The 15,760-nt window shown below is 40.2% G+C and overlaps 1 protein-coding gene across 4 annotated transcripts in view; it reads right to left on the bottom strand.

The window, feature by feature from the left end:
• ctnnd2a (catenin (cadherin-associated protein), delta 2a) overlaps positions 1–15,760 on the bottom strand; it is a 223,842-nt gene that overhangs the window by 109,291 nt on the left and 98,791 nt on the right. For all 4 annotated transcript variants that reach the window (XM_079576430.1, XM_079576428.1, XM_079576429.1 and 1 more), the window contains exons 7-11: positions 12,579–12,630; positions 11,325–11,529; positions 10,844–10,955; positions 10,237–10,369; positions 5,849–6,022 (exon numbers count right to left, since the gene is read on the bottom strand). In XM_079576430.1, the coding sequence (XP_079432556.1) occupies positions 5,849–6,022; positions 10,237–10,369; positions 10,844–10,955; positions 11,325–11,529; positions 12,579–12,630 (676 nt within the window). The remainder of the gene's footprint in view (positions 1–5,848; positions 6,023–10,236; positions 10,370–10,843; positions 10,956–11,324; positions 11,530–12,578; positions 12,631–15,760) is intronic.

The raw sequence follows: 15,760 nt of genomic DNA, 5'->3' as shown, positions 1-15,760 counted from the left end.
GAACGTTTCAAAGAGTGCATGCTACAAACATTACTTTTAAAAGTCTCTAATTGGCAATTCAAAACATTGCAGTGTTTAAAACTCCCCAGGGGGTCATTGGTGGAGTCGCTGGATCAGAGGCCAAGCAGCAATTGATCTGCACCAAACAAAACTGATCCAACCTTGGAGCTCTAAAAGAGTGACACGGCGAAGTGTGCCTCGGAGATGTACTGGACAATAGATCTCATAAAAATGCACCAGGTTTGCGCGAGCATGCTAAATATGTATTTCAGGTTCTGTAGCGCTTTTGAAAGATAGTTGCAGAATAATTCAGATTCTACAATCTTACAATTACTAAACAAAAAAGAATCTGTTATCAATCATCGGTTAAACTGGTTGCAACACAATATGGACACAACAGGAAGTGCTAGAAAAAAGCTTCAATACAAGTTCCATGTACTTCTCAAAGCCTAGGCGTGTTTTTCAATAAGGCTTTATATTATACAACCTTTCTTTGCCTAAAGGTGTCTTGTATTAAGTAGAAAAAAATACTGAGACGTTGAACAAGTACAAGCTATAGATGAATAAATGCTCTTTGTGGTCGACTGCCCCACTGCCTTTAGAAGCACCACAATCACAGCAAGTTCATCTCCTCTGGCTTTCCCGTTTCCTTACATTACTTTCTCAATTCCTTCTCTCATTACAATGTCAGGCTTTATTGAGGATGGCTATTCACCCTCACCACAATTCACTACAGGCAACAGTCACCAACACATGGCCGCCTTAAGTTGAGAGAGGAAAGTCGAGTATGTGTAGAGATGACATGACAAATAGATTCCACTGTGCAGCTCAATTGTAAAAAATATAATTGTACAATTTGCATAATGTTAAGTAACTGGCACCATTGTACTCCCAAATAGCAAGTACATTGGAGACTATTTCTCCGAACAGATAAGCACTAACTACCATATGTTCAACTTTTACTTTCTTCCATATTAATGAGAACTTTTGGAAATGCTTCAGACAAATGGACACAGTTTCAACCATTGAGAGAGAGAGAATTCGCAATGCATCCCCAAAAGATACTGTGGGCAGCGATGTTAGACTAAATAACGGCTCCTTATCAACAGCGATAGCTCAGACTGGCTACACAGCTCCTCTGACAAATAGCCATTGCAGTGAATCTCACCATTCGCCCTGTCACCACCTCAGCCACATGCACAGCCTGATGTTGCGCTATTAAAGAGAAAAAGTGCCACATCTTTCAGGGCTGCTGTAATTCCTACTGCCCTGCGCCATTAATTTAGGGCTGGCTTTGGTGACATCAGGAGCAGAATGCGGGAGAGAAATGGCGAAACAAAAGCTGGAGCAGGCACAAGAAAACCTCAGCGGAGTAGGTCAAGGAGGAACAAGGCAAGGACGTTAGTGGAGAGATTAAAAACTCGGAATGAGGTTAGAGAGTAAGAAGAATGAAGTGGAAGAATGCAAAAACAGTTTAGCTAAATGTAAAATTGACATGTTATTTGGCTTGGTCTTACTCTTCAAAAGAAATCTTAATCTCAATGGATCTTTTATTGACTCATTATATAATTAACCACACTATAAGCACATAGTTAGGTTAGGTTAATAACAATGATCTGGCTATAGGAGATGGCAATTTCTGCAGTACACCAGACTCAAAATGTCCACTTATCCGATCTAACTTATCCTGGAGCTACCTACTCCTTGGTAAGAAAAGCTCCATCAGCTGAATGGCAGGGTTAGCACAGCAGTAAAAGTAGCAGGTGTAGAATCCAAAAACTATTTTACGTTTCTGATGTTGCACTGGTGTAGCGTTACAGTATATTTTGCAGTGGCAACACTTTCCACATAAATACAGGTTTGTAGGCACTATTGCGGTGTATTAACATTCTCCTCGGGCTTTTCCTGCCTGTGATACTTCATTGCCTAGTTGTGTTTGGAGACGCTGTGACCATGCTGGAATAATCGCTTAAAATAGGCTGCATTAACCTGCAGTCCTCTGGGGCGCTGGCCTGGTTTAATCCACCGCTGCACATCAGCCTGGATACACAGGCAGAGGCACACAAGAGTTCAAGCTTAATGCTATTGCCCCATGCAGCAGTGACTGGTCCGATGTTTGATCATTCTGTAAAGGAATTTATAGAGCAGAGTATGTAAGCAAGTAAGCATGCTGCTCTGCACAGTAGAACAGCTATTATTCTGGTCTCGAATTCGTAGGTTTGAAGTTAAGGAAAACAAACAGTGTGGTATACAAAACCCAATGGAATACATTTCTTAACTCTCATAATGAAAGAGACTCAATCACAGTCTTTCTGTACCTGATAAAGTGATCAAGTAAAGTTGTCTTTGTATTTAAATGAATCTTTTAATAGTAAACCAACAGGACTGGACAAGGTTACGTAGGGAAGAAACTGGGGAAATTGGAGGAGCATTGTCTCAAAACAGAACTCCAGATGTGTTTTTGATGAGGGAACAACATTGTAACATGATAAACAGCTCTAAAAAGTCAATTTAGCGTCTATCCCCTTTTACTTTTAAAGGAACAGGCCACCGTTTTTACATACTGAGATATGTTCTTACCTGAGCTTAGACGAGTTGATGCGTACCTGGTCTTTGTGAGTGTGCTCAGTCACGCACAACGACCAAAGATGTTGTTAGCATTCGGCCTCTCCAAATGTAATCCTATAGCTCCAAACGGGGGTGAAGTTGGAAGCTGCCATGCTCTTCAACGGGCATGCACAAAGACCAGACAGGTACGCATCAACTCGTCTAAGCTCAGGTAAGAACATATCTCAGTATGGAAGAACTTTGTGCCCTCAGTCACGCAAAAAGACCAAAGAAGTTTTTAGCATTTGGCCTCTCCCAGTATATTCCTATAGCTCCAAGCGGGGTGAAGTTAGAAGCAACCAAGCTCTTCCACGGGCACGCACAAAGACCAGACAGGTACGTATCAACTCGTCTAAGCTCAGGTAAGAACATGTCTCAGTATGGAAAAACGGTGGCCTGTTCCTTTAAGTGTTTCAGTTTAAAAGGGCAATTAAGTTTATGTTGGAGTGTTGCACAACATCACCAAGAGCAAATAAACAGTATGTTGAATGTCAATATGCTGTGACAATAATAATAATAATAAAAATAATAATAATGCATTGATTTTATATAGTGCTTTTCTGGACACTCAAAGACGCTTTACATTGCACCATTCGGCTACCAGTCTGCGCCATCAACCCCTCCGACCACCACCACTCACTCACGCATTACATTCGCTAGGCTTCCTGGTGTTCCCAAACGGTCTCCCATCCAAGTCCTGCCAGGTCCTTCCCTGCTTAGTTCCAAGGTCTGACGGGATTGGGCATAGCAAAGGCGGTTTGGCCACAAGATGGTACATTGGGTTCATTTTATTTACTGTGTCTAGTCAGTGCTTGTTCCACCTGCCTCTCGACAAACTGGGTCACAATTACAGCACTTATAAAGCCCAGCGTGCAATTAGCCACTTTAATTACTTTTGTTGCTATGTGTATGCCTTTTTTTAAGTGATGTGTCCCGTTAAGTAATATGACATTACATGGTCTAGCAGCACACTCATTTTCAGGGTGTCTTAAATTAGCAGTGCGTCATATAAAGACTGTCATATGGCAACCTTTCAGATTATGGAGTGAAATATTTACATAAACATCTTTTTTTTTCTCCTGCGCTCATCAAAAGAATGACTTATAGCATTAATTATATTGATCCACGCCGACTTAATTAACCAATAATGTGAGGCTGCCATTGCCAAGAAAAGCCACTATGACAAAATTAATGACTTGCTGCTCTCCATGTCAGCACAGTCCTTATCAGTTCATTATGTGGGTTCACTTTGCGCATTATTACCTCTTATTACACAACCCCCCAGTCAGCGTACATACTATTCACGGGATCATAATAGCTCAAAGTATAGCCTGCACATTTAAAGGCATAGCAAAGGTGATTTAGAACACTTGTCTGTGTGCTAATTTGTGAAAGAGAAAAAGCATTCCAGCATATTTTTTTTAGCGCGCAATTACTAGACAATACGGTATAATCAATTACCAAAATGATAGGGGTAAACAAGTGGAGGTGTTGCAGAAATTGTATCCAATACAATCCAAAGTGTATGTTTTTTTCATTTGTGTAAGTGCGTTGTAAATTCCCTTTTCATCTACGCGCCTTGAAATGGCAAACACAAGGGAGAGTAAATTATAGATAACAGTGGATCCTCTCTCTGTATACTTGTGAAGCGTATTATTCGATTTATTCCTGACTGCAAAGACAATCTTATGACTACGGTATGCACTGCCCATACTTTCACAGGTCATAATCAACGCAAAATCACACCAGTAAAAATATAAAAGAAAGAAAAAAGGCGAAGGCAATGACCCTAAATTCAAAAATGCGCTTCAAATGCAACGGTGGCTCGGCGCTCCCAGGCTATTCGCATACCAAGCTGATCCAGTCAAACGCCGGTCTACAGTGGCATATTTTCTCCTGCGATTCTGACCCAAATGCTAATGATAGCTATTAAGGCTTGGACTGGTAAATGACATCTAGGGAGCGGTGAATGCTCCATGACCGACTTGGTGTTTGCATGTGTCTTTGAAACAGTAATGATGTACCTAAGATGAGCTCAATGAGGCACAATTAAAAATGCATTGATGACAACAATAGCATTAAAGAAAGAAGGTTAGGAATGACTGTTGGGAATTTGATGTAATACAGTGCACACATGAACAGCTTGGTTTATCTGACAACAGCAACCATCATTTTAAACAAAAAAAGACACTACCATTTTTCTTTTTTCTTTTGTACAATAATGTATTTCTCCAGCCAGGTGTTTCTGACCATTCGTATAGGTCCCCGGGTGCCTGTCTACTGCGGCTGCCCACTGCTCCTACAGGTTGCCCGAGCGGCATTGAAGGACAGGTTTAATGCAGAGAATGAATTTCCCTTACGGGGATCAATAAAGTATATCACCTACCTTACGTTTTTTAAATGAGCAAAACATTTAACCTCTTACCCCGCTTTAACCGAGCACATTTTCTCCAATTTGGCTTTACCCAAATCTGAAAGCTTCTTGAATAAATGTGACAAAAACACAACAAACAGCAACAAAAGAGTGACACCAATGTGCCAGAAAAGCAATGATAACACAACAAAAAAGCCACAAAAATGTGGCAAAAACATGACAAAAAAGCAACACATAAAACTACAAGAAAGCGACGTAAAAAGAGATGAAAACATCTGTTTTCTTTCATATGAGGCAATATACTGTTGCTCTCCAGTCAGAGAAAATGCGCTCAGTTAAAGCAGGGGGTAAGAGATTAATGAGACATACAGTACTATGCAAAATATACCTTTAAACCACATTGTTGCGTCATCAAAACATTTTGGCATTTATACAGTTTTGTGTACTCCTGTTCACATTGGTGATTTCTTCCTTTACTGCTGAAAGCGCTCTGATCTGTATTTCCTGAATTTTTTCATCATAAGGGGGAAATTCAACTCTCCACATTTAAATCCCATAATCACGCTTGGTTCCTGTTCTGAGCAGTTCAGAGTGTTCATCACAGCACCACATTTGCTAGCATGCATTTAGTTGAAAGTGAAAGCCCAGTTGCTCAAACCTTCTTTTCTTAAATTAAAATATCAAAATAAAATATCAATACTGAGGTATCCATAAAGTACAGTAAAGTAAAATGTTAATGTAGGTATTTTGAAACTTGAGATACTACTGTAATGTGAAATCTGCAGCACGTTTTTCGATTGCAGTCCGATTATTAACAAAAACCAAAGCGGCTTATTGCATAACAGCGACGTTGCTTTGAAGCCTTACCTGTATTGTTGCGGAATGGGCCGGAATCGGGACCCTGGCTCTGGCTCAGACTCCTCATCGGGCCTTTGTTGTGGTACACCCGCTCCTCATAGATAGGGTCTATGTGGTGTTCTGGGGACCCCAAAGGCCTGAGGGGCTCCTGACTGTGCTGACTGCTGTAAGAGCCACGGGAACCTGGGGGGAAGGAAACAATCGCGGAAATCTGATCAATGATCGGAAAGAAAAATGTGAGGGCTTGTTTTCAAGTGACTTTCAGCGCAACCAATTTATTTTCGTGAACAAATGAGAAACGCGCCTTTCAAAATAGCGTGACAGAAAGCAAACTAAAATGTAGATATGTGCTGGACAGGATGAAAGCGGAAAGAGGGATGCCATAGTGTCTCTTTGTAAAATCTCAGAGGGAAACAATGCTGGTCGTCAGCTCTAAAATAATGAGATGTCGTCTATCCCCCTTTGGTCTGCGTTGGCAGCAGTCCCAGATTCAGGGCGCGAAAGCAATGACATTACAGAAGTGTAGTGCGGTACAAATGTATGATCGAGGCCTCTGAGAAAGATCCAAATGAAGTCTGGACAATAAAACAGTTTAGGGGACACAGACACTGAAAGTTTTGAAGATTTGTCAAGCAAAGGCAGAGATCTCCGAGATGGAATTGCTGGGAATTCTCCAACAAGTGCTGCACAATATATCTGCAAATTATCACACAATATCCACATCGAATGAAGCCACAGTATATTACAAAACCACTGGGGTCTTCCATCTGATTGAGATTTACACATGGTTTGCGAACACAACCTAAAACAAAAGTACAAGGCTATTTGAAAATGCTGGGTGATTTTAACCCAAGTAAATAAATGTAGGTCATTTTCATTATCCTGCGTTTATGTGAGTGTCATGGATCTCTGGGTAGTTTCAGCATTGTCTTTGACATCTTTGATGGCATGGGTGTTTTCCTAATCCAAAACACACTTTTCCCTTTTAGTGATAGAAGATAAGTTAGGGCTAGTGTATAAAATCAGTCAATCTTTCCCCTTTCAAGGCTTACAACATTCAGGGCTGCCACATTTACTTTGCCTACTTCAACTACAGCTTTGCTCCTGTCGCATAGTTGGTGTCTCTGGCCTCGCAGTACGTTTTTACCCATTCAAAATATGACACACTTTGTTGCTCTCTCCTGCGGCTATTTGTGTGCCAAGGACAGTGAGCCTTCACCAGGGAAGTCTCAAATATCCCAGGAATGTATGGAGTTTCCATCTTCATTATTCTGTTTTTTTAAATGAATTTTTTGTTCATGAATTCCTAATTTTCCAGTAATTTTGGAGTATTTTCATATGGTCCCCTCACGATGCTTCTCTTTCATCTTGATAGACATGACACAGTTTAAAATAAAAGAACACTACTCAAATTTGTCATGTATTGATATATTTTGATGTACTTTTTACCGGGTGTATTATCTCGGGTAAAAATCACCAGGCATTAGTGATGGTGTTTTGTATTTGAGCGATAGTGTTCTAAGGTTTTAAGACTTATTTTGACACCAATTTAATGGAACACAATGTATTGAAAGAGGTAAGTAAAATAGTGCAACATCTTCATTGCAATAAATAATTTCTGCATAAACGTGATGCAACAAACATGATTGCTTTTACAGATACATTTTCTCTTTGTTTTTAGTTCGTAAAAAGGGGGAAAAGGGTGGAAATCCTTGAGCTAAGGTATCATACAACATTAGATGTTGTTGAGTAGAGATAGTGGCGTGCTGCGGATTTGCCAGGGTCTGACAGAGGGGTAAAAAGTGCAGCGCTCTGAGAGTCATTCAGAGCTCTGTGTTTATCCACCATCAACTTAACACGCTCTAAAACCCCTCAACCCTTCAGATCCTATCAGAAATCAATGCGTGTGATGCGGTCAGGCTTTCAGCAAGGCCAAGTTCACACAAAGAAACCCAGGCCACACCACCGTTCAGAAAAAAAAAAAAGAATAAACTGGGTTAAGCAAGAGCAATGCATCTGAGGAGTTTCAAATGGAAGCAAGTTTTCAGGTGCTGTTTGAAATGAGAAATCAGTGATTTGCTTCAATATTGCAAGTGCTACTCAGGGGGAAACACCATCCACTGTGGTTTGCTGATCGACTTTGCAATATTTTTTTCTTTCATTCAAAGCCATTCAAGTTTTTAAAAATATAAATATATGCTGATGAAACTGCTCTTTGATATTACTTCAACAAATATTAGTACATTCATGTATCACAATGAGTGATCAAATCATGTGGAATATCACTTAATACCACTTAAAGGAACAAGCCACCGTTTTTACATACTGAGATAATATTATGTTCTTAACTGAGCTTCGACGAGTTGATACGTACCTTCGTGGTCTTTGTGCGTGCCCTCAGTCATGCAAAATGACCAAAGATGTTGCTAGCATTTGGCCTCTCCCAGCATATCCCTATAGCTCCAAACGGGGGTGAAGTTGGAAGCTACCACGCTCTTCCACGGGCATGACAGGTACGTATCATCTCATCTAAGCTCAGGTAAGAATATATCTCAGTATGGATGTGTTCATTTAAACTTCACCATCACATGTTCAGTGCTTATACCAGTAAAAGCCTAGCCCAGATGCCTGCGTATTCAATAAGACTTGAGCATGAATGTCAATGTTTGCAATCAGAAGTTAAATATTCTTGGCTATATTCAAACATCTAGAAAAATGCAGAGGGTTTAAAAAGAACCAAACTCTTATCCATAAACCTACACTTGTCAAATATAATGCATTTCTTTTATCAGCATTTTATAAAGATATTGCCTGTTTTACTTTCTGTCCGGTGTTAGGAGAAGCGATGGCCTGGTTACACTCTACTGGCCAAGAGTGACCTGTCAGGCACTGCAGGCAAAGATGCTGTGACTACGGGAGCATAACGTTCGGCTAAACTAAGGAAAATAGAAGGGACATCTATTCCTGACATTTAACACAGTTAGAGCTAAATAGATAAAAGACAAAGGCAATAGAGACAGATTGAAATGGTTGGAATCAGCAGACAATCCTAATCAGGCTCATGACACACACATTCATGATATGACTCATCCACACTTTTCTGTCATTCACTCTTTTGCTCTTTGACGCGCCTTTGCATCTAAATATGTTTTGTTTTTCAAACATTTCTGGGCTCGCCTCAGTTGCGGACGCACTGGCCTCTTTCTTTCACAGACAAGAAAAAGTTTATACAAGATCAGAAAATAATATCCAAAGGCTATTAGACAGCAGACAGCGGAATAACTTTCCCAAGACTTTGAATAAAATGTATAAACACACTCTCCTCCGCTTCATGTGTACTCAAAAGAGCGGCATAACCCAAATTAATATTTCATCATTAGTAGTGGCGTATGTGTCGATTTAGCACACATTTTGTAGCTCAAACATTTGATTAAAAATATCTCAAAAGGAGGAACTATTTTAAGTCAACTGGGCATCCTTCAGTCAGTCGTTATGCAACAAATTTCTGTTTCATGGCTATTTCTATTTCACCCAGCTTGTAAAGTGGGTGCTTCAGAGCTGTTATCTCCAAAATGGGCTACGCACTAGAGTTGCCCTATTCTCATTCCTAGTGAGTATGGCTTCCTGCCTATAATGAAACAATTGCCTAATTATATCCCTGAATAAGTGTGTTTTCTGGCAAGGGTGGAGAAGGAAGCTCTCAAAATACAAAGTGTATATATAGCACATGTAAGCTAGACGTGCTAATTACTGCATTTTCTTGGATATATTTCCCTTTGGGACATCCCGTTCTGTCATAGTCTCCCCCATTTCACTCGCACACTGCAGCAGAACCGCGGGCGAAGCTTTAAGATCACAGCGAAGCCCCTGGGGGTAAAGCGTGAAGGTCATGTTCTGCATCAATACGGCTGCAAGTTTAAAGGGCTAATCAATTAAACTTACTACAGAGCTACAAAAGACTTCCACTGACTTTGATCAATACTAACTGTGTTAAATATTTCAGTTTGCTCTACAATGTACAGAAAAGACCAAATGTTTTTATGTTCATTTAACCACAGAAGGATACATGGGAGTCATTTCTGTGTTTACGTCCTATCACATACCTCTCCGTTCTGACTTCTTCTTTATGAGCATGCACGATTTGTGAAACTTCCTTGACATAATGATATCCACTGTTAAACGACAGCAAATGCCATACTAAAAAGGCAAAACAATGCTCGGAGACTGTGACGCAGCAAAGAAACAGAAATCTGTGTCATGCAGATGTGATACTGCAAGCTAAGAAACAATGCAGATGTTCCAGGTAAACCCACTGAGAAATTAAGGGTACAAAAAGCATTTCCTCCCATTGTGCAGTCAACAGAACGAGCGGAGTGTGTTTGTGTGTACGGTCCCACCTGCCAAACTCCCAGGTCGCTGCAGCGTAGCCGTAGCGTAGAGCTCGTGGGAAATCTTGTACTGGTCAGAGGCGTGGTGAGCTGCCAGCCGCTTAGGAGACAGAGTGGCATAGCTCCCTATGCCCGAACTCATCTGGAGAAGCAAGTTTTATTAATGAATAGAGGGTGGCTGCAAAAGATGGCTAACTAAACAAAACAAATAATAATAATAATAATGTACCATTAGTTATAGTAGCTTTAGAACACATAGTTTGACATTTTCAGTCTCATTTTTTAAGTGCTGTCACTGATAGCAGAAATCTAACTATGACTCAAAGCACTCAGAGCAAGGCAAAAATAAAAATCCATTCTTGAAATAAATTATGGATTACGGCTGTTCTATGAGCAAACTTAAGGGTCAACACATGTTCTTATAATTCAACTAAATTTATTCCCAAGCACCAGACAGTTATATAAGTGGTTGTTTTTATTGATTTCACTCCGGCTATGTGAGAAAGATTGCAGATATTTCACAACTAATATTCCTTGCAAAGCGCGCCTGAATACAAGTCTGAAAAAAAAAAAAAAAAATGCATCAAGTGCGCAAGAAAAAAATGTTATGTAATACCTGGTGAAGAGGGGACGATGATGCGCTGGCCCCTCCCCCAGCTGCAGGCGAGTTCGAGGGTGGAGATGCCACCCTCAGGGGAGACCCACCCCCACCTACGTCAACCGAGGTGCTGGAGAGAAAAAAAAGTAACATTTTATAATATTGGATAGGGATTTATTGCATCATATGCTTTACAAAACTCATTGTGTTTTCACTCTTGGGTCTTGCCCAAGGACACAGCAACTATCCGTAACAGTGATGGTTTTTACTATTTAGTATTTGTTTCACATTGGATATCCTTCTTGACCTTCCCCTCTCCCCGCTTTATCTCCCCTAGCTTAGGACATGGAGTCTTTTGACCCTTTGTGGCTGGATTACCCCACTGGATATTGTATTATTCCGAATCTTTTGAAAGTAATTCAGCTGGATCCGACTATAGCTCCTCATAGCAGGGGTAGAATATGAAATCGATATCACTTTTGGAATACAACGGCGGTACCTGTAAGACTTGGCCAGTCGGTTAGCGGGAGACTGCTTGTTGGGGGAGGAGGAGGAGGGCAGGCGCTGCGTGGTAGAGTAGCCTTGCGTGTCAGAAGATGATCCCAGACGCTGGAGCTTACTCGGGGAACCAGACCCTGATCCTCCCCCTGTCAGAGGAGAGCTGACACGCTGGGCAGGCAGAGTCGAGCTGGAGTAGTAGATACCTGAACAATAAAGCAATACCCTGGTTTGTTGAGAACTTGAACTATAAATACTTTTGTACCTTATTCACCCCATACTACTGCATATAAAAGAATGATGTATGGTAATCACAGTTAAATATTTTTCTTGCCACATTGACTGATTTGTAAAAACACACTTTTGATGTATCATATAATGAGATCTAGGAGATGCACACTATGGTTGTGCAAAACAAATGCAACTGCTTGACTTATGTTGACTAGAGCAGCACAAGTCTCACATAGAAGGGATAATTGGCCAATTATTTTGACATACAATGCTGTTTGGTTCGAACATAAAATGTCATAACACAATTACAACACAAGACACGGACAGAGAATTATGAAAACGGTAGAGCCTCCAGTTTGGTATCGTGAACCCAGAGCCTGAAAGTTAGAAGAGAAACATTCTGACATCTAGCATAATCTAGATAGTGAAAAAGGCTAAAGTGCTTCACCTCTCTTACCCCCCACCTCAACCGAGCACATTTTCTCCAGTTTGGCATTACCCAAATCTAAAGCAACATCAAAACAGCAAAAAAGCAATGAAAAAAGCAATGAAAAAGCAACAATATGTGACGAAAACACGATAAAACAGTGACAAAAACCGTGGTGAAAACGCAACAAAATACACATAAAAACATGACAAAAATGCTACGGAAACACAACAAAAAAAGCTATGAAAAAGCAATAAAACATGACAGACATGTGACAAAAAATGGCACAGAAACATAAAAAAAAAAAAAACATGACCAAAAAAAAGGCGACAAAAAAGTGATAAAACGTGACAAGATGACAATCACTTTTGTAGGTCTTTCACTGTTGCTCTCCAGTCAAGGAGCTTTTAGATTTGGGTGAAGCCGAACTGGAGAAACTGTTCTTGGTTTGGGGGTAAGAGGTTAAAGCCACTTGGGTATGAAGACTAGTTTTCTCTGACAGTCCCCAAATCTGAACGCATGCCAGTCAGTGTCAGTGTCAGTGTCAGCACCGGATGTCAGATGACTTTAATAAGTATAAAATGGTTGAGTTCTTACCTGACCCTGCCCCAGATTGTGATTGCTGCTGGGCCGCACGACTCGAAGTCACCTGAAGGCATGCGAGGATGAGAGAAAGAGAGGGAGAGAGAGACTGTGTTAGGGGCAAAACAGGATGAAAGAGAATATAAAGTACGGACCCGTCAAAAACCTTATGCACAATGATTTGAGTCAGGACTTGGAGAAGCAATGGATGAACCACGCAAACTAGTAATGAAATCCCACAGACTGATTCAAACAGACTCGAAGAGGAAGATCATGTAGAGTCCTGGAGCTCGACTGAATTTACATCTCGTGAAGCCCAGGGCTCCACTCACTCAGCCTAGAAATCGGCGCTTGAACTACCATTAAAGTGAAATTGTTACCAGACGTCGTCAGATTGATCGCTCATATTGATTTAAGGTTTTTGAAAATAATCTTCCCGATGTGTATCATGAGCGTGAGCCATCAGTCTTGAGTTGTTTTAATTTGAGGCGAGATTAAAAATAGATAAGTGGAAAGAAATGCAAATCTGAACTCATCTGTTATTCTGAAATATGCAGAGACTTTCTTACAGAGGGAAAAGTAATATTCCACTTTGTGAGGCAAAATAACCGTGTTGGAAACTGTGCCTTCAACGCAACACACGCTGCTCGCTCCTGATATACCCAAGTCTCTGGAGACAGCGAAGGGAGCATATGCTAGTGGCTCATTGAGTCATGTTAGCCTCATGTTGAAGATGAAACAAATGGCAGGAGGCGAAAAGTGATTTGGCATAGGTGCAATTATCTATGTCATCTAGTCACCGTGCTCTAATTTGATCTTACATTTATTGATTTAGAGTGTGCATGCATCTTGAATTAGGAAGCTAATACCGGCTCTTCCAACGATTTTGTTGTGCTTTCCAGAAATGTGCTACATTATGGGATATTTATATATTTGTTCATACTATTGGTCTTTTGGCAAATAGGTTTTTAGATTGAAGCTGACTTTGAAAATAAATTACAATAGTCTATTAACCCTGAACAAATTGAATGCATACTACATTCATTAAGAACATAGCAATTGCAAACACAGTGCCATTGAAAGTGCCTGAAGTGCTTGGAAATGTAAACACTGTAAGCATTCACTATAGCGTCCCTTTGAACATAAACGTATCCATAATAATGAAGCAGACTAAATAAGTGCTCGTGTAGATCATTTTAATGAATGCCGAAACAATAAATAGTGGACAATTACGTTTAATGTGTTGTATTTCCTGTGCTTCAAACCTTGACTTCATGTTTATTTGAATCCAAATCTGGATCAAAATCTATAGGGACATAGTTTCATCTTACTTAAGGGTCATTCTGCGAAAGATATTTGACCTAGTAATAAAAAACAAGCATTTATTTAATTACGGGTGTTTATATTGGTGAAAAATACCTAACAAAAAACATGTGTCTTTACAATGAGTGGTAGGTTTAGTATCAATCGTTTATTTATGGATCAACAATAAACACCAGATTAGTTAATCTCGCGACACAGCAGCATATAACCTGAAATGTTCTGCTGTGTGGCTGTACATGCAAAGATTTACATATTCTATCATAGTTGTCTTAAAAGATACCTTAATTATATTATTAAAGTTTAATTACACCCACATTGAATGGCCTTTTAGAATATCATACAGTATAATCATGGGGACAAGGGTTATTAGAAAATGCAATATTAAAACAGTCGAGGCTCTTTTCATAAGAGTCTACAGCATAAACACTCTTTAAAGAGGCCCCTTGTGTTGGTTTAGCAGGTTATGAAGCCAAGGAGATGAGACTCAGGGCACAAAAACTAAGTCTGAGAAGCCTATTAATGCTTTATGCGTTGAATACTGCAGCTGGGCCCAAGCCATCAAGATGCAAAGTGAAACATAAATGGACTAAAGAGTCGTGGAGGGAAGTGGGGAAGACGTAAAAGGACGGATAGATGGACGCACGATTCAGCAGCTAAATAAGTGATGAGCGTGGATGAATTGTTGGCTGGCTTAACTAATAGATAGAAGCCCTGACGCCGTGTAGAGCGGTTCCCGTACCAGCCTGTGTCACTGAATGTCCCTCCAGAAAAAACACAGAGATGTTTGAGGTGCCCAGTTTCCATGCATTATTAAAGCAGGTCCTCTTATATAAACACCCCCAGAAGACAGAAGCCTGTGAAAATTTACACAAGTTGACTCTGAAAGATCTTTAAGCCAGTCCATGGTTATTTGCTATCAGGCTTCATGGCTGTCCCTGTAGGGGAAATTTGCCCACTGCATTTGACCCATCCATTTACCAGTGTCTCAGGGTGATCAATGGGTAATCACATTCAGCACCTTTGGACCACCTCCAGATAATAAGCCAGGCTGTATCTATTGTGCATGGTTGGGGTTAGAGTCATTCACATTGTTTTGATAGCTGGTTTAGTATTTGATGAACTTGGGATTGAAACCATAGAAATAAAAAAGGAGAAAGGTTGATCCTAACATATGCAACCAGTTAGCAGAGATCGTTACTCTGTTCAATGTATTTTATAGCTGTTAGCATTTAGCCATCAAACATTGCAAATGATGAGCGATCCAGATGCTCTCAGCTGCTGTCAACCCATCAAATCACATTTAGGTGATGTCAAAGCCTGGTAACAAATCCTTCATGAATGCACAGATCTTTTTATATTTTAGCGTATAAAAGTGGCCTCTGAGCTAAATGCTAAATCACATTCCGTTAAGTTACTGCTTTTCGTGGGGTCGGTGACACATCCAATGGCCACTAAACATCATCTATGTCAATGATAGAAAAAACGACAGAAATTATATAAATGCCACGAACACTCAATTTAAAGCGGTCCGGGACAGGCTCAGATAGCTAAAGGGTTTCTGTGATTTCTATGATTGAAACCACCAACTTTCCACTTTATATAATGACCACACTGCTTCCTGATCGACTGTCACCTCAAGTGAACCCAGGCTCACAAAAGTACATTAAACCAAAGTAAAGCTACAAAATATAATGTCCTCTGCTGAGAACTAAATGTCACTGTCTCCCCATTGACCTATTATGCATGCAACGAACTTTCCAAACATGTTCTTAAATGTATTCGATTTTTTTTGCAGTACTTTAGCAGTTCTCTGAAATGTTAATGCTGTAGGAATTTGAATTTTAAAACATAGATCCCAAATGCATGCAGCCCTA

The sequence above is a fragment of the Gobius niger genome (assembly GCF_951799975.1).
Source record: "Gobius niger genome assembly, chromosome: 18".
NCBI lineage: Eukaryota > Metazoa > Chordata > Actinopteri > Gobiiformes > Gobiidae > Gobius > Gobius niger.
Note: the sequence above shows the minus strand (reverse complement) of the source record. Positions and strands in the feature narration are given on the sequence as shown.